Raw genomic sequence first — 19,189 nt, 5'->3', positions numbered from 1 at the left:
TCAACATTCTATTAACCCTCTAGTTCACTTGAGAAGCAAAGAAAGCTTTGATGCCATCCAAGGTGATCAGATACTGACAACTGCTAACCTCTGGCCAAGAACATCCTTCGCACACACAGCTGCCAGGGTGCAGCTGCGGAGGCTGCTGTACACACGAAACCTCCTCTTCTTCCCAAAGCAGGAAGGCGCTCTAGGCAGCAGCGTAAGCAGCGTGTATGCAGCGTCTAGGCAGCCACGTCCTAGGAAGCCTCCACTCAAAAGTCTACACACAGGCTGAAGCACATGAGGTGGCTGGAAGCACATGAAGGTAATGGAGAAAGGGATATGGGTGGATGGAGAGAAGGAAGGAAGGAGGAAAGGAGGGAAGGAAAGCAGAAAGGAAGGAGAAGAGGGAGGAAAATAGAGAGTGAAAATAAAATTTCTGTCATCAGTAAATACACATTATTTTCTCTGACAGGTTCCTCTTGCCCAGAGGCAGAAGGGGGAGCCTGAGATGGCCTTCCTCCCACTAGGTTATAACTCAGGCCTCTGGACTGACTTCTACACAGGTCCGTACAAGGCTCTCTGTATTTGCACTTTAGCAGGTGCACTTTTTCTTACTCTCACACAGGTTTTAGGGCTTCATTATGACACAGCAGACAAATGACTACTACTAAATAAGCACTGGGCCTTGAGCCGGCTCAGGTGAGAAGCCCTGAAGGTCAGTTTCAAAGCTCCAAGGACAGTCTGTTCCTGCTCCCAGGTCTGAAAACAAGTGAGGGAGCCAAAGCTCTGATCTGGCAAAGGAGCAAGCATGTTACCACACATGTATTACATTCTACTCAATGCTGATTCAGCAGACGCCAATCGAACAACTTCCTGTCATTGCTGAGGAGCCACGAAGATGGTAAAACCCAGTCACCACCGTCAGCAAGTTTGAACAGAATTGAAAAGTTAGAAATTATATAGCTGAGGGGATTCCCTGCGGCTCAGTGGTAAAGAGTCCGCCCGCCAATGCAGGAGACACAGGTTCGATGCCTAGTCCAGAAAGATCCCACATGCCAAGGAGCAACTAAGCCTGGGCGCCGCAGCCATTGAGCTGTGCTCTAGAACCCAGGAGCCACAACCACTGAAGCCCCCACGCCCTGGAGCCCGTGTTCCACACTAGAGGAGCCCTCATGATGAGAAGCCGGCGCGCCACAGCTAGAAACGCTCGCTGCCACTCGAGGGAAGCCTGTGCAGCAACAAAGACCGAGCACAACCAGAAATAAATTGATTAAATTAATTTTAAAAAAATTTAAGACCTTTCAAAAAAAAGAAATTATATAGTCAAAACGTATTGGGTGTTGATACCACATATTTTTCAGATGCACTTAATTTTTAAAAAGTTTTTGGTAAGTGACAGATCCAAAAATATCTGTGACGGATCAGCAAGATAAAGAATCACATTCAGTAACTGACAACTTACCAAGGGTAAGGTGAAGTTGCTCAGTCGTGTCCAACTCTTTGCGACCCTGTGGACTGTAACCTACTAGGCTTCTCTGTCCATGGGATTCTCCAGGCAAGAATACTGGAGTGGATTGCCATTTCCTTCTCCAGGGGATCTTCCCAACCCAGGGATCGAACCTGGGTCTCCCGCATTGGAGGCAGATGCTTTAACCTCTGAGCCACCATGGAAGCCCAACTTACCAAATTCAATCATTAAAGGTATTTTGTATAAGAAAGTCATGAGAAAGACAAAAGAAACTGACCCACAGCACCAGGCTTTCCCCATTTTTGACACGTGGAGATAGGCGCCCCCCACTCACCGTCGGTTACAGTCAATCTTATCACAAAGTTTTCTTTTTCCCCAGGGCTGGCTTTGAAGCCACAGCGGTAGAGTCCTGAATCAGAGCCTATAACATTAGGTATGGTGACAAAGGCCTTTTTCATGTCTTTGTTGCAGTTGCTCAGTATCTGTCTTGGGTACTTGGATGTGTAACTTCTTCCTTGGGACACGTTGCAGCTTATTAAGAGGTCAATCTGCTGGGGCTGGATCTTTTCCCATGACACTTCTTCCAACAGAAGGTTCTCTCGAGGCTCGCATGTGAGCGTGACGTTTTTTCCAGGTTCTGAGACCATCTGGCTATTTGGTGGCCCAGCATCCTCAAAATTGTCTGAAAAGAACAAGCAAGTGATTACATTTTGGTCCTCAAGTTCTTGGATATGAGGGTGGAGATATCCAGAAAGCTCTATGAAAATGATGACTAATGATGTTATTTAACATAGTCTCACTGAGTGTAAATGATACCTTTTCAATACATTTTTTTATAAGAAAAGGATTTCTGAAAGAGGCCGGAACATAAATAGAAAAGAGGATGTGGTTGTTCACACATATTCAACATTTCCTTGGTTAACCATATAATAGGAACAAAACTGAACCCCCTGGAGTTTTTCTTGGTAGTGACCATATCAAAAGGCTCAGTTTCACAAGACTGTTCTGTGGTGATGCTAGGCTGGTGACTCAAACACTTTGAGTGTTTGAGTATCAAATATACAGATTGTAACCTTACCGACTGAAACTTTAATGGTCATTAAAGAGAGCGCAAATCATTCTCACAGAATATATACATAAACTCATCTTTCAGATATACAGGTTGTCTTATGCATAGATAGAGCAATAACCCACATGTGATATGAATTCCTGGAAACCAAGAAAGCTCTCTACTTAACTTTCCCACCTCCCTATCACTATAGCTGGCATACCTAGCACACAGCGCTCAGGAAATCATTACCAACTATCTAAGTCAGTAGTTCTTATAGTGTGGTCTGAGGACCCTAGGGAGTTCCCGCTCTGAGACCTGCAATAACAAACTCATTTTCACAGTTATATTAAGATTTAACTTACCTTCTTAAATCTTATTATATAAGAATATATCTATTCTTAGAAATTCACTCATCATATAGGAATATACTGAAGTTTTCAGAGGCTCTGATGGCTAATGGGATATGTACTTATAAACCAGACATGGAACAACAGACTGGTTCAAAATTGGGAAAGGAGTATGTCAAGGCTGTATACTGTCACCCTGCTAATTTAACTTATATGCAGAGTACATCATGTGAAATACCAAGCTGGATGAATCACAAGCTGGAATCAAGATTGCCAGGAGAATTATCTATATGGCATTTCACATGATATACTCTGCACAGAAGTTATTTAAAAGTATATCATAGAGCCTCTTGATGAGGGTGAAAGAGGAGAGTGAAAAAGATGGCTTAAAACTCAACATTCAAAAAACTAAGATCATGGTATCTGGTCCCATCACTTCATGAGAAATAGAAGGGGGAGCTGTGGAAGCATGGACAGATTTTATTTTCTTGTGCTCCAAAATTACTGCAGATGGTGACTGCAACCATGAAATTAAAAGACACTTGCTTCTTCTAAGGAAAGCTATGACAAACGTAGACAATGTATTAAGAAGCAGAGACGTCACTTTGCCAACAAAGATCCATCTAGTCTAAGCTATGACTTTTCCAGTAGTCATGTAAGGATGTGAGAGTTGGACCATAAAGAAGGCTGAGCACTGAGGAATTGATGCTTCCAATTTGTGGTGCTAGATAAGACTCTTGAGACTCCCTTGGACTATAGGGAAATCAAGCTTATCAATCCTAAAGGAAATCAACCCTGAGTATTCATTGGAAGGATTGATACTGAAGCTAAAGCTCCAAAACTTTGCCCACCTGAGGCAAAGAACTGACTCTTTGGGGAAAAGCCCTGATGCCTGTAAAGACTGAAGGCAGGAGGAGAAGGGGGCAACAGAGGATGAGATGGCTGGACAGTATCACTGACTCAATGGACATGAGTTTGAGCAGATTCCAGGAGATAGTGAAGGACAGGGAATCCTGGCATGCTGCAGTCCATGATGTCTCAGAGAGTTGGACACAACTAAGTGACTGAACAACAGCAACAATTTGTAAGTTCTGGTCTTTTCAGTTTTATACCATTTTAATATCTAATATAGTAAATATTGATAGTTATAAGCTATATTAACAAAAGACTCTTTGGAGTCCCTGATAATTTTAAGAGAATAAAGGGAACAAATAATTCTAAAATTTATATGGAACCACAGAGCCAAAACAATCTTGGAAAAGAACAAAGCTGGAGGCATCACACTTCATGATTTCAAACTATTCTATAACGCTACAGTAATTAAGAATGTGATACATAAAGACATAAATACAGACATATTTCTAAAGAAGACATACACACGGCCAACAGACACATGAAAAGATGCTCAACATCAACAACCATCAGGGAAATGCAAATCAAAACCACAATGACATAGCTTCTTACACTTGCCAGAATGGCTATTATAAAACAGACAAGAAATAATCAGTATTGGTGAGGATGAAGACAAACGGAAGTCCTTGTGCACCGTTGGTGGGAACATAATAAGTTGGTATGACCTGTGGAAATAGTACAGAGGTTCCTCAAAAAATTAAAAATGTAACTACAACATGATTCAGCAACCTCACTTTTGGGTATTTATCCAAAGAAAATGAAAGCACTTATTTGAAAAAAATGCATGCACCCCTAAATTCACTGCAGCATTATTTACAACAGCCAAGATTATGGAAGCAACTTAAGTGCCCATCAACAGATGAATGGATAAAGAAGATGATGTATATACACACAATGGAATATACTCAGCCATAAAAAGAATAATGAAATCTTGCTCTTTGCAACATCATGGATAGACCTAGAAGGTATCATGCTAAGTGAAATAAGTTAGAGAAAGATAAATACTATATGAAAAACAAATGAACAAACAAACCAGAAGCAACCTTATAGATACAGAGAACAAACTGGCCATTGCTAGTGGGGAAGAAGATGGGGGATTAGGTGAAACAGAGGAAAGGGATTAAGAGGCACAAAATTCCAGTTATAAAATAAACAAACAACAGTATGTAATGCACAGCACGGAGACTATAGTGCAAGTGAAGTCGCTCAGTCGTGTCCGACTCTTTGCGACCCCATGGACTGTAGCCTATCAGGCTCCTCTGTCTATGGGGTTTTCCAGGCAATAGTACTGGAGTGGATTGCCATTTCCTTCTCCAGCGGATCTTCTGGACCCAGGGATGGAACCTAGGACTCCCACATTGTAGACAGACGCTTTACTGTCTGAGCCACCATGGAGACTATAGATAATAATATTGTACTGGGAATTCCCTGGTAATCCAGGAGCTAGGACTGGACTCAGCAGTTTCAGTGCTGTGGGCCCAGGTTTAATCCCTGGTTGTGAACGAAGATCCTGCAAGCCACTCAGGGCAGCCAAGTAATCATAATATTGTACTAACTTTGTATGGTGACAGATGAACAAGACTTAGCCGGGTGATCAGTTCGTAATGAACATAAATGTTAAACCACTGTGTTGTACACTTAAAACTAATACTACATGCAAAATATACTTCCAATAAAGAAAAAAAGAGTAGAGATGGGAGGACAGAAAAGGAGAAAGGACACCACTCTTGAAAAAACAATTTGTTATAAAATACAATAAGACATGCCATCTGTGTTAAACTACAATACTCTGTCTATGCAGGTCTCATGTCTGCCGAAAACTAGCTTCCTCCTCAGCGGGTGGATCCATGTGACAAGATGCTGTTGCAAAGAGAAACCACAGCCCCGCAGTTTACAATCCGCAGCCATACAACAATTCCCAGAGCTAACACTCCAGACGGAAAACACTTCCTCTCCAAGCAAGGCGACCCGACACCAGGGGAAAAAAAGAAAGGGAGAACATGCATGAGAAGAAAATTAAAGCTTAAAGGAAACAAAGGAGAACTGAAATTCAGACAGGGGGAGAAAGGTATGAGAAAAGAGAAGAAAACGTGGGGCAGTATAAATAAAAGGCTCCACCAGAGAGGGGGCCCGCGTGTTGGGAGAAATGAAAGAACAGAAACACAATTTTAACAAAAAAGAGCAACAAAAACTTTCTGCGAGCCGTGCTGGACCCTGGGAAGTAAGAGGCCCAAGTGCTCTTGCCGCGGTTCAGCTGTCTGTCGTCAGGGCCAAAGCCCCTGTTTGTTTCGCTTTGTTTCCCTCTGTGGGTCTCACTCAGGGTCTCAGGTGGACAGACCCCTCAGGGAGCAGGCAAAGGGAGGTTTTCATAGCACAGGCCCTGTGTAAGGACCTGACCCATCTGTCACTAGACACAAACTGGACTGAAGGCCAAGGCCCCCATCGCAGAGGCAGGCGACTCTGCAGCACAGACTCGCCCCCACTAACCTCTGCCGATGAACCAAACAGCTGACTGGTATCCCGTGAGAATCCAGATCCTGAGGAGGGCTGCAGAGCCTGCCTTGCACGCAGGCTTGCTGGAGCCCAGGCCACCTGGTCCCCCTGCTCAGCACATGTAAAGCGACATGGAACTACCCTGAAAGCAACACGCAGAGAGACCCCACAAGCCTGAGACTACCCGGCAGCTGGACACGCTTGGAACTGGAAAGGGAATCTGGAGAGATCAAAATGATGTCATTAAAAGGGAAGGAAGAGTTTGATTAAAAATAGAAACAAACAATAATAAAAACTGTTAATTTTATATATTTTTTAGTTACATATTGATCCGCAATGCACATGTAGAATAGTCTGTGTTGTCTTTTGTTTGAAAGACTAGTTTTTAGAACAGTTTATGGTTCACAACAAAACTGAGAGGAAGATACTTCCCTGCCTTTGTATGTGTGTGTGTGTGTGTACACACACAGCCTCCCTCATTATCAACATCACACACAGAATGATAACATCTTGTGCCAAGGCTGAACCCACAATGACACATGATAATCACACAAAATCCATCATTTACCTTAGAGTTAACTCTTGGTGTTGCACATTCTACGGTTTGGACAAATATGTAAAGACATGTATCCATCATTACCATGCCATGTAGAGTTTCCCTGTTCTAAAACCCTCCGTGTGCTTCTAATAACCCCTCAGTCCTGGAAACCACTGAGCTTTTTAGGGCCTCAGAGTTTTACCTTTTCTAGAGTGTCATACACTTGGAATCCTACATCTGTAGTCTTTTCCCAGGGCTTTCCTCATGGCTCAAATGGTAAAGAATCTGCCCACAGAGCAAGAGACCTGGGTTCCATCCCAGGGTTGGGAAGATCCCCTGGGGAAGGAAATGGCACCCCACTCCAGTATTCTTTCCTGGAGAATCCCATTGACAGAGGAGCCTGGCGGGCTACAGTCCATGGGGCAGCAAAGAGTCAGGCACAACTGAGCAACTAACACTTTCATTTTTCTTTCACTTAGTAATATTGATTGAAGTTTCCCCTGTGTCTTTGCATGGTTTGATAGCTCATTTCTTTTTAGTACTAAACAATATTTCATCATCAGGATGTACCACAGTGCCATTCACCTACTGAAGGACATCTTAGTTTATCCTAAGTTTGGGAACTTAGGAATAAAGCTGCTATAAACAACGGTGTGCAGGTTTTCACATGGATATAAGCTTTCAGTTCCTTTGAGCAAACATCAAGAAGCAAGACTGTTGGACTGAATGGCAAGAGTACGTTTAGTTGTATAAGGACTGACCGTCTTCCAAAGCGGCTGCACGATTTTGCATGGAAACCAGCAATGAATGAGAATTCCTGAGTGAATGAGCTCCACTTTCCAGCCAGCACTGGGTATGTTCAGTGTTCTGGCTTTTGGCCATTCTAATAGGTTTGTCGGTGTGTTGCTTTCATATGATTTTTTTTTATTATTATTCTAGAATAACATGATGAAATCCTCTGCACTTTGTATGTGTTTTCCCTGGCAGGGTAATGGATCATTTCTAAAAATTACTTCAGTGCTTCACTGCCGTTTCCAAGCACCATTCAGTCCCTGGGCACCACCCACGTTCCTGGGTGCCACTGGGCATCCCACTGCTGCCTGCCCACCATCACATGCCAGCCACTCACCAACCTCCCCCACAGTCCTCACTGGTTCTGCCTGCAATGTGAGCAGCTCTGCCACAAAAGTCACCAACCTCACAAAACCGTGAGTTTTGTTTTACTTCAAACTTCATAAACCCAGACCTTCATTTACCATTCTATCCTTAGGACCTAGAACAGTGCTTGGCATAGAGTAAAACTCAACTGATACTTTTCTAGCAACAACAACGACAAAATTTGCAGTTTCACTTGGCAGACAATATGTAATGTGTATCTGTTGATAATATTAAGAAATGTGCTTAGTATCACATTTAGAATGCCTAAATGAATTAATAGAGCTTCCCAGATTGCTCAGTGGTAAAGAATCTGCCAGCCAATGCAGGAGATGAAGGTGTGATCCCTGGGTGGAGAAGATCCCCTGGAGAAGGAAACGGCACCCCACTCCAGTATTCTTGCCTTGATAATCCCATGGATAGAGGATCCTAGCGGGCTACAGTCCATGGGGTGGCAAATTGGGCACAACTTAGCAACTAAACAACAACAAAATGAATTAATGTTTCCCAGCAACCATTATCTATGTTGACAAATTCACAACAAAGGCACTGGAGTCACCACAATGCCACCCGGGAAGTAGCAGCCTTGCCCAAATGATCAAACCTGACTGTGATCAAGCCTCTTAATCTAAGGACCAATTTGCAGAACTATAAAGTGCAGAGAGACATGCCACATGACACCCTGGCCAACACTCCAGGGGAAGACGGGAAACAGAGAACTCCTCGGCACTGAGCAAGGTCTCCCCCGGCCCTGAAAGCCTGCTTTGCACACTGACCCTTTGCTTCCCCATCCGTTCCGAATTCTGCAGGGCATCCACTGCTCCAGACTCCACCTGCTCAGTTCTGACATGAGCTTCAGCACAGGGGCACCAAGCCCCATGCTACTCAAGTCACCCACACTCTTGATCCTCAGAACTGAACGCTCAACATCCTGGAAATGACTTGGCTTCGCTGACCCCACACCTTTCTGCTTTTCCCTTCTCCTTTCTCACCTGCCCTGGTCTCCTTCCCTCTTTCTTTACTGGTGTTTTAAAACATCATTGTCCTCCCAGGATTCCACTGCTCTCCCCTCTGCACTCACCATCCCTGGATCATCCCACCGACCCTCCCGAGAAAGGCCACATCCATAAGCCCTGGCTGGTCAGACCTCTCCCCAGGGCAGAGCCTGAGACAACACCTTCTCCTGCTGAGGTTTCCAACAGGCTAAAAGTGCAACAGCCAGAATAGCCTGAAGCTTTCTACAAGAGCACCGCATTTTTAAAATATTTTATTTTTAATTGGAAGATAATTGATTTACAATGTGGTATTGGTTTCTGCCATATACTTATGTGTAGGACCTATGGATCAGCCATAGGTATACATGTGTCCTTTCCCTTTTGAACCTCCCTCCCACCTCCCTCCCCATCTCACCCCTCTAGGTTGTCACAGAGCACCAGGCTGAGCTCCCTGTGTCATACAGAAGAGCACCGCCTTTACACCAGCTAATGAGAAGTGAGCAGAGCAGAAGCCTTGTGTACTCCCAACTGCACCACAACTATGTATGTGCTCAGCTGAGAACTTCTCTAAAACCTCGCCAATAGAAAGTGTCCCCTACAAACGCAAGATAAAATGTTGACGGCATGGGACTGTGGAAGTATTCTTAAGTGACCTGAGATAAAATTCTCAAAAATAAGCAAGCAGGGACTTGTGGGCCAGTGACTGAGGTTTCATGCTTCCAGTGCAGGAGGTACAGGTTTGATCCCTGGTCAGGGAACTAAGATTTCACATGCCATGCAGTGAGGTCAAACTAAATTTTTTAATTATAAAATTTTTAAAAAGAAAAACAAGCAATCACTAACAGAACACATCTTAAAAGTTGTCAGCACAGGAAAATTTTAAATTCTGTGTATACATAGGGTGATGATTTTACAGCATGCACAAATATCGAATCATTATGCTGCACAGCTGAAGCTAACATGATGCTATCTGCCAACTGTACCTCAATAGTTAACTAATTAAAGCAGTGTAAAAGGCAAGAAAAAGAAACAGGATCTCAAGGACTCCCCTGGTGGTCCAGTTGTTAAGAATCCAGGCTTCCAGTGCAGGGAGCATAGATTTGATTCCCAGTCGGGGAACTAAGATCCCGCATGGCATGCAGTGTGGTCAAAAAAATTGAAAATGAAGAAATAAATAGGGGCGGTTCTAACATGGCGGAGGAATAGGATGGGGAGACCACTTTCTCCCCCACAAATTCATCAAAAGAACATTTAAACGCTGAGTAAATTCCACAAAACAACTTCTGAATGCCAACAGAGGACATCAGGCACCCAGAAAAGCAGCCCATTGTTTTCGAAAGGAGGTAGGAAAAAACATAAAAGGTAAAAAGAGAGACAAAAGAGGTAGGGACGGAGCTCTGTCCCAGGAAGGGAGTCTTAAAAAAGAGAGAAGTTTCCAAACACCAGGAAACACTCTCACTGCCGAGTCTGTGGCGAGCCTTGGAACCACAGAGGGCAACATAACTGGGAGGAAAAATAAGTAAATAATTAAAACCCACAGATTATGTGCCCAATGGTAACTCCCCCAGCGGAGAAGAAGCGCAGACATCTGCACCCACCACTAGCAAGCGGGGGCTGGGCAGGGAGGCACCGGCTGCATTGCTTAGAGTAAGGACCCGGCCCGAGGGCAATCTGAGGGAACTAACTTGGGGTAGCAAACCAGACTGTGGGATAGCTACCACATGAAAAGCCCTAACCTAAGACACCACCAGGCCTGCTCACAGAACAAAGGACTAAGCAGAGCTAGCCAGGCCCATCCCCCTGCCCAGTGACAGGCAGTCAAGGGCAGCCAGAGCCAGAAGGGGGCAATTGCGGCCCCAGAGAGGCATTATCTACCAAACTGCAAGCAGGCTTCATTGCTAACCAAGACTTCTTGGGATTCTGGACGGTCAACATCCGCCTGAGAAGGTGCCCGGTTGTACACCCAGAAAACCAAGCAGCATGGATGGGGGAGGCGATAAGTCTCAGCAACTGCGCTCACCAAATACCTGGTCACCTGAGCTGCTCAGACTTGGGAAGGTCACAAAACACAGGCCCAACCAAGTCTGCACCTCTGAGGACTACCCGAATTCCTGAACCTGAGCAGCTTAGACCTGGGAAGTGCATGCAACCCAGGGCCAGCCTCAGACAGTTCCTGGCAGAGCAACCTAGAGCCTAAGCAGTGTAGACAGGGAAAGCACACACGCCATGAGCCGGGGCAAACCCAGTGTAGCCAAGACACTGCAAGCACGTCCCAGTGTTATTCATTTGCAGCATCCCTCCCTCCCCACAGCATGACTGAACAAGTGAGCCTAAAAGTGTCCACCACCGCCCCCTTGTGTCAGGGTGGAAATTAGACACTGAAGAAACCAGCAAACAGAAGAAGCTAAAACAGAGGGAACCTCCTTGGAAGCGACAGGTGCAACAGATTAAAAACCTGTAGTTAGTACCAACTACATAGGAAGGGGCCTATAGCTCTTGAGAAATATAAGCCGGATCAAGGAACTATCCGAAAATGAACTGACCCCACACTGCCCACAACAACAACAGAGAAAGTCCTAGATATATTTTTACTGTTTGTATGATCATTCTTTAATTTTTTTAATTTTTAAGTCCTCTATTACTCCTTTAATTTTCATTTTTATAACCTAATATTACTTTGCAAAAAAAAAACAAGGGAGACCCTATTTTTTAAAGCAAACTTCATATATGTATATTTTATAATTCTTGTGACTTTGTTTTCTTTTTTTTCTTTAATATTGTATTTTTGAAAATCCAACCTCTACTCTAGATTTTTAATCTTTGCTTTTTGGTATTTGTTATCAATTTTGTTCCTTTAAGAACCCAATCTTATTACCCATTTTTACTTGGGAGTGAGATCACTGGCCTGATTGCTCTCTCCCTCTGTGGACTTTCCTTTTTCTCCACCAGGTAACCTCCATCTCCTCCCTCCCCCTTCTCTTCTCTACCCAACTCTGTGAATCTCTTTATGTGTTCTGGACTGTGGCAAACACTTAGGGAACTGATTACTGGCTGGATCTGTCTTTCTCCTCAAAAGGAAAGAGGAGAGAGGAGGTAAGAGGAAAGAGGAGAATAAAGGATTCCCCCCTTTATCCTCCTGGCCACTTCTGTCTCCTTCCTCCCTCTTCTCTTCTCTGTATAACTCCGTGAACATCTCTCAGCGGTCCAGACTGTGAAGAGCACACAGGGAAGTGATTACTGGCTAGCTTGCTCTCTCCCTTTTTGATTCCCCCTCTTCTCCTCCTAGTCACATCTATCACCCTCCTCCATCTTCTCTTCTCCATGTAACCCTGCGTACCTCTCCAGGTATCCCTCACTGTGGAGAAACTTTTCATCATTAACCTAGATGTTTTATCATCAGTGCTATATAGATGGAGAAGTCTCGAAGCTACTGTAAAAATAAGACTGCAAACCAGAAGCAGGAAGCTTAAGTCCAAATTCTGAGAACACCAGAGAACATTAATCGACAGGAGATCATCAAACTCCTCCATACCCACTGAAACCAAGCACCACCCAAGGGCCAACAAGTTCCAGAGCAAGACATACCATGCAAATTCTCCAGCAACACAGGAACACAGCCCTGAGCTTCAATATAGAGGCTGCCCAAAGTCACTCCAAACCCACTGACATCTCATAACGTATTACTGGACACTTCATTGCACTCCAGAAAGAAGAAATCCAGCTCTACACACCAGAACACTGACACAAGCTTCCCTAACCAGGAAACCTTGACAAGCCACCCATAGAAGAACCCTACCCACAGCGAGGAACCTCCACAATAAAGAGAACTCCACAAACTGCCAGAATACAGAAAGGCCACCCCAAACACAGCAATACAAACAAGATGAAGAGACAGAGGAATACCCAGCAGGTAAAGGAACAGGATAAATGCCCACCAAACCAAACAAAAGAGGAAGAGATAGGGAATCTACCTGATAAAGAATTCTGACTAATGATAGTGAAAATGATCCAAAATCTTGAAAACAAAATGGAATCACAGATAAACAGCCTGGAGACAAGGATTGAGAAGATACAAGAAGGGTTTAACAAGGACCTAGAAGAAATAAAAAAGAGTCAATATATAATGAATAATGCAATAAATGATATCAAAAATACTCTAGAGGGAACCAATAGAGAATAATGGAGGCAGAAGATAGGATTAATGAAGTAGAAGATAGAATGGTAGAAATAAATGAATCAGAGAGGAAAAAGAAAATGAATTAAAAGAAATGAGGACAATTTTGGAGACCTCTGGCACAACGTTAAATGCCCCAACATTCAAATCATAGGAGTCCCAGAAGAAGAAGACAAAAGAAAGACCATGAGAAAGTACTTGAGGAGATAATAGTTGAAAACTTCCCTAAAATGGGGAAGGAAATAATCACCCAAGTCCAAGAAACCCAGAGAGTCCCAAACAGGATAAACCCAAGGCAAAACATCCCAAGACACATATTAATCAAATTAACAAAGATCAAACAGAAAGAACAAATATTAAAAGCAGCAAGGGAAAAACAACAAATAACACACAAGGGGATTCCCATAAGGATAACAGCTGATCTTTCAATAGAAACTCTTCAGGCCAGGAGGGAACGGCAAGACATACTTAAAGTGATGAAAGAAAATAACCTACAGCCAAGATTACTGTACCCAGCAAGGATCTCATTCAAATATGAAGGAGAAATCAAAAGCTTTACAGACAAGCAAAAGCTGAGAGAATTCAGTACCACCAAACCAGCTCATCGACAAATGCTAAAGGATCTTCTCTAGACAGGAAACACAAAAAGGGTGTATAACCTCAAACCCAAAATAATAAAGTAAATGGCAATGGGATCATACTTATCAATAATTACCTTAAACATAAATGGGTTGAATGCCCCAAACAAAAGACAAAGACTGGCTGAATGGATACCAAAACAAGACCCCTATATATGTGGTCTACAAGAGACCCACCTCAAAACAAGGGCTGCATACAGACTGAAAATGAAGGGCTGGAAAAAGATATTCCATGCAAATAGAGACCGAAAGAAGGCAGGAGTAGCAATACTCATATCAGATAAAATAGACTTTAAAACAAAGGCTGTGAAAAGAGACAAAGAAGGCCACTACATAAGGATCAAAGGATCAAGCCAAAAAGAAGATATAACAATTATAAATATATATGCACCCAACATAGGAGCACCGTACTATGTAAGACAAATGCTAACAAGTAGGAAAAGGGAAATTAACAATAACACAATAATAGTGGGAGACTTTAATGCCCCACTCACACCTATGGATAGATCAACTAAACAGAAAATTAACAAGGAAACACAAATTTTAATGATGCAATAGACCAGTTAGACCTAATTGATATCTATAGGACATTTCACCACAAAACAATGAATTTCACCTTTTTCTCAAGCGCACATGGAACCTTCTCCAGGATAGATCACATCCTGGGCCATAAATCTAGCCTTGGTAAATTCAAAAAAAATTGAAATCATGCCAAGCATCTTTTATGACCACAATACAGTAAGATTAGATCTCAATTACAGAAGAAAAACTATTAAAAATTCCAACATATGGAGGCTGAACAACACACTGCTGAATAACCAACAAATCACAGAAGAAATTTAAAAAAAAGAAATCAAACTATGCATAGAAATGAATGAAAATGAGAACAAAACAACCCAAAACCTGTGGGACACTGTAAAAGCAGTGCTAAGGGGAAGGTTTGTAGCAATACAGGCATAATTCAAGAAACAAGAAAAAAGTCAAATAAATAACCTAACTCTACACCTAAAGAAACTAGAAAAGGAAGAAATAAAGAACCCCAGGGTTAGTAGAAGGAAAGACATCTTACAAATTAGGGCAGAAATAAATGCAAAAGAAACAAAAGAGACCATAGCAAAAATCAACAAAGCAAAAAGCTGGTTCTTTGAAAGGATAAATAAAATCGACAAACCATTAGCCAGACTCATCAAGAAACAAAAGGAGAAAAATCAAATCAATAAAATTAGAAATGAAAATGGAGAGATCACAACAGACAACACAGAAATACAAAGGATCATAAGAGACTACTATCAGCAATTATATGCCAATAAAATGGACAGCATAGAAGAAATAGACAAATTCTTAGAAAAGTACAACTTTCCAAAACTGAACCAGGAAGAAATAGAAAATCTTAACAGACCCATCACAAGCACGGAAATTGAAACTGTAATCAGAAATCTTCCAGCAAACAAAAGCCCAGGTCCAGATGGCTTCACAGCTGAATTCTACCAAAAATTTAGAGAAGAGCTAACACCTATCCTACTCAAAATCTTCCAGAAAATTGCAGAGGACAGTAAATTTCCAAACTCATTCTATGAGGCCACCATCACCCTAATCCCAAAACATGACAAAGATGCCACAAAAAAAGAAAACTACAGGCCAATATCACTGATGAACATAGATGCAAAAATCCTTAACAAAATTCTAGCAATCAGAATCTAAAAACACATTAAAAAGATCATACACCATGACCAAGTGGGCTTTATCCCAGGGATGTAAGGATTCTCCAATATCCACAAATCAATCAGTGCAATACACCACATTAACAAATTGGAAAATAAAAGCCATACAATTATCTCAATAGATGCAGAGAAAGCCTTTGACAAAATTCAACATCCATTTATGATTAAAAAAAAACTCTCCAGAAAGCAGGAAGAAGGAACATACCTCAACATAATAAAAGCTATATATGACAAACCCACAGCAAACATTCTCCTCAATGGTGAAAAATTGAAAGCATTTCCCCTAAAGTCAGGAACAAGACAAGGGTGCCCACTTTCACCACTACTATTCAACATAGTTTTGGAAGTTTTGGCCATAGCAAAAAAAAAAAAAAAAAACTAAACTAAACTAAAAGGAATCCAAATTGGAAAAGAAGAAGTAAAACTCTCACTGTTTGCAGATGACATGATCCTCTACATAGAAAACCCTAAAGACTCCACCAGAAAATTACTAGAGCTAATCAATGAATATAGTAAAGTTGCAGGATATAAAATCAACACACAGAAATCCCTTGCATTCCTATACACTAATAATGAGAAAATAGAGAAATTAAGGAAACAATTCCATTCACCATTGCAATGAAAAGAATAAAATACTTAGGAATATATCTAACTAAAGAAACTAAAGACCTATATATAGAAAACTATAAAACACTGGTGAAAGAAATCAAAGAGGACACTAATAGATGGAGAAATATACCATGTTCATGGATCAGAAGAATCAATATAGTGAAAATAAATATATTACCCAAAGCAATCTATAGATTCAATGCACTCCCTATCAAGCTACCAATGGTATTTTTCACAGAGTGAGAACAAATAATTTCACAATTTGTATGGAAATACAAAAAACTTCGAATAGCCAAAGCAGTCTTGAGAAAGAAGAATGGAACTGGAGGAACCAACCTGCCTGACTTCAGGCTCTACTACAAAGTCACAGTCATCAAGACAGTATGGTACTGGTACAAAGACAGAACTATAGATCAATGGAACAAAATAGAAAGCCCAGAGATAAATTTACACACCTATGGACACCTTATCTTTGACAAAGGAGGCAAGAATATACAATGGAGAAAAGACAATCTCTTTTAACAAGTGGTGCTGGGAAAACTGGTCAACCACTTGTAAAAGAATGAAACTAGAACACTTTCTAACACCACACACAAAAATAAACTCAAAATGGATTAAAGATCTAAATGTAAGACCAGAAACTATAAAGCTCCTAGAGGAGAACATAGGCAACACACTCTCCGACATAAATCACAGCAGGATCCTCTATGACCCACCTCCCAAAATATTGGAAATAAAAGCAAAAATAAACAAATGGGACCTAATTAAAATTAAAAGCTTCTGCACAACAAAGTAAACTATAAGCAAGGTGAAAAGACAGCCTTCGGAATGGGAGAAAATAATAGCAAATGAAGAAACTGACCAAGGATTAATCTCAAAAAAATATAAGCAACTCCTTCAGCTCAATTCCAGAAAAATAAATGACCCAATCAAAAAAAATGGGCCAAAGAACTAAATAGACATTTCTCCAAAGAAGACATACAGATGGCTAACAAACACATGAAAAGATGTTCAACATCACTCATTATCAGAGAAATGCAAATCAAAACCACAATGAGGTACCATTTCACGCCAGTCTGAATGGCTGCTATCCAAAAGCCTACAAGCAATAAATGCTGGAGAGGGTGTGGAGAAAAGGGAACCCTCTTACACTGTTGGTGGGAATGCAAACTAGTATAGCCACTATGGAAAACATTGTGGAGATTCCTTAAAAAACTGGAAATAGAACTGCCATACGACCCAGCAATCCCACAGCTGGGCATACACACCAAGGAAACCAGAATTGAAAGAGATACGTGTACCCCAATGTTCATCGCAGCACTGTTTATAATAGCCAGGACATGGAAGCAACCTAGATGTCCATCAGCAGACAAATGGATAAGAAAGCTGTGGTACATATACACAATGGAGTATTACTCAGCCATAAAAAAGAATACATTTGAATCAGTTCTAATGAGGTGGATGAAACTGGAGGCTATTATACAGAGTGAAGTAAGCCAGAAAGAAAAACACCAATACAGTATACTAAAGGCAATGGCACCCCACTCCAGCACTCCTGCCTGGAAAATCCCATGGATGGAGGAGCCTGGAAGGCTGCAGTCCATGGGGTCGCTAAGAGTTGGACACAACTGAGTGACTTCACTTTCACTTTTCACTTTCATGCATTGGAGAAGGAAATGGCAACCCACTCCAGTGTTCTTTCCTGGAAAATCCCAGGGACAGGGGAGCCTGGTGGGCTGCGATCTATGGGGTTGCACAGAGTCGGACACAACTGAAGTGACTTAGCAGCAGCAGCAACGCATATATATGGAATTTAGAAAGATGGTAATGATAACCCTGTATGTGAGATGGCAAAAGAGACACAGATGTATAGAACAGTCTTTTGGACTCTGTGGGAGAGGGAGTGGGTGGGATGATTTGGGAGAACGGCATTGAAACATGTATATTATCATATGTGAAACAAATCGCCAGTCAAGGTTCAACGCATGATACAGGATGCTCAGGGCTGGTGCACTGGGATGACCCAGAGGGATAGCATGGGGTGGGAGGTGGGAGGGGTTCAGGATGGGGAACACATGTACACCCATGGTGGATCCATGTTGATATCTGGCAAAACCAATACAATATTGTAAAGTAATTAGCTTCCAATTTAAAAAATTTATATTTAAAAAAAGAAATAAAATTAAAAAGAGCTTCCTTTAAAAAAAAAAAAGAAATAGAAAACCCAAATTCCTGATCACAAGCAGGCAGTAAGGTTCAGAAAGGGGAGCAGCGGCCACTGAGGGGCTCCCAGGGCGGGCAGGTGGGGGGCGGCAGAGGCGGCAGGTGGGAGGAAGAGCTCAGACCCAAAGGCTGAATTGGCCACGGGTGACTTTGCCTCCCGCCAGCTCTGCCTGGTCAGACATGGAGCCATGCTGAACCAAGAGTCCAGCAGCTTCGAGCAGAACAGAACTAGAGCACCCTCAGGAAGCCGTATGGACCATATGCTCTGACCACCCGCAAACTCTTGAGGTGTCATCGTTTCAAATGTAGAAAGCACCGCAAGGAGTAACAGTATTTCTCCAAAAACCTGGACTTCTCCCAGGTGATGTCTGGGGTATTATGGGTTGAATTGTGTGCCCCCCAAATCCCTGTGCTGAAGTCCTACCCCCACCACCTCAGAATATGACCCCGTTTGGAAACACAGTGGTCACAGGGGCATCAGGTAAGGTGAGGTTGAGCTGAAGGACGGTGGGCCCTGATCCAGCAGGACAGGTATCCTTGTAAACAAGGGAACTCGGGACACAGACAGGCACACAGAGAGACTGTCTGTGACGATGCAGGCAGAGATCGGGGTGATGCGTCCACAAGCCCAGGAACGCCAAGGGTGCCCAGAGAGCACAGAAGCTGGCAGACGTGATGCAACAGCCCCTCCTTGAAGCCTTCAGTTCAGTTCAGTCGCTCAGTCGTGTCCGACTCTTTGCAACCCCATGAATCGCAGCACACCAGACCTCCCTGTCCATCACCAACTCCCGGAGTTCACTTAGACTCACTTCCATCGAGTCAGTGATGCCATCTAGCCATCTCATCCTCTGTCATCCTCTTCTCCTCCTGCCTCCAATCC

At 42.6% G+C, this 19,189-nt stretch overlaps 1 protein-coding gene across 2 annotated transcripts in view; it reads right to left on the bottom strand.

The window, feature by feature from the left end:
• The window catches only part of CD226 (CD226 molecule), a 117,225-nt gene that overhangs the window by 32,579 nt on the left and 65,457 nt on the right, over window positions 1-19,189 (bottom strand). For both annotated transcript variants that reach the window (XR_009598283.1, XM_060405585.1), the window contains one exon: window positions 1,788-2,135. Coding sequence is in view for 1 of the 2 variants with exons in the window: in XM_060405585.1 (XP_060261568.1) it covers window positions 1,788-2,135 (348 nt within the window). In the remaining variant the exon portion in view is untranslated. The remainder of the gene's footprint in view (window positions 1-1,787; window positions 2,136-19,189) is intronic.

This window comes from Ovis aries, chromosome 23, assembly GCF_016772045.2.
Source record: "Ovis aries strain OAR_USU_Benz2616 breed Rambouillet chromosome 23, ARS-UI_Ramb_v3.0, whole genome shotgun sequence".
Lineage (NCBI taxonomy): Eukaryota > Metazoa > Chordata > Mammalia > Artiodactyla > Bovidae > Ovis > Ovis aries.
This window is presented reverse-complemented; position numbering and strand designations above follow the sequence as displayed.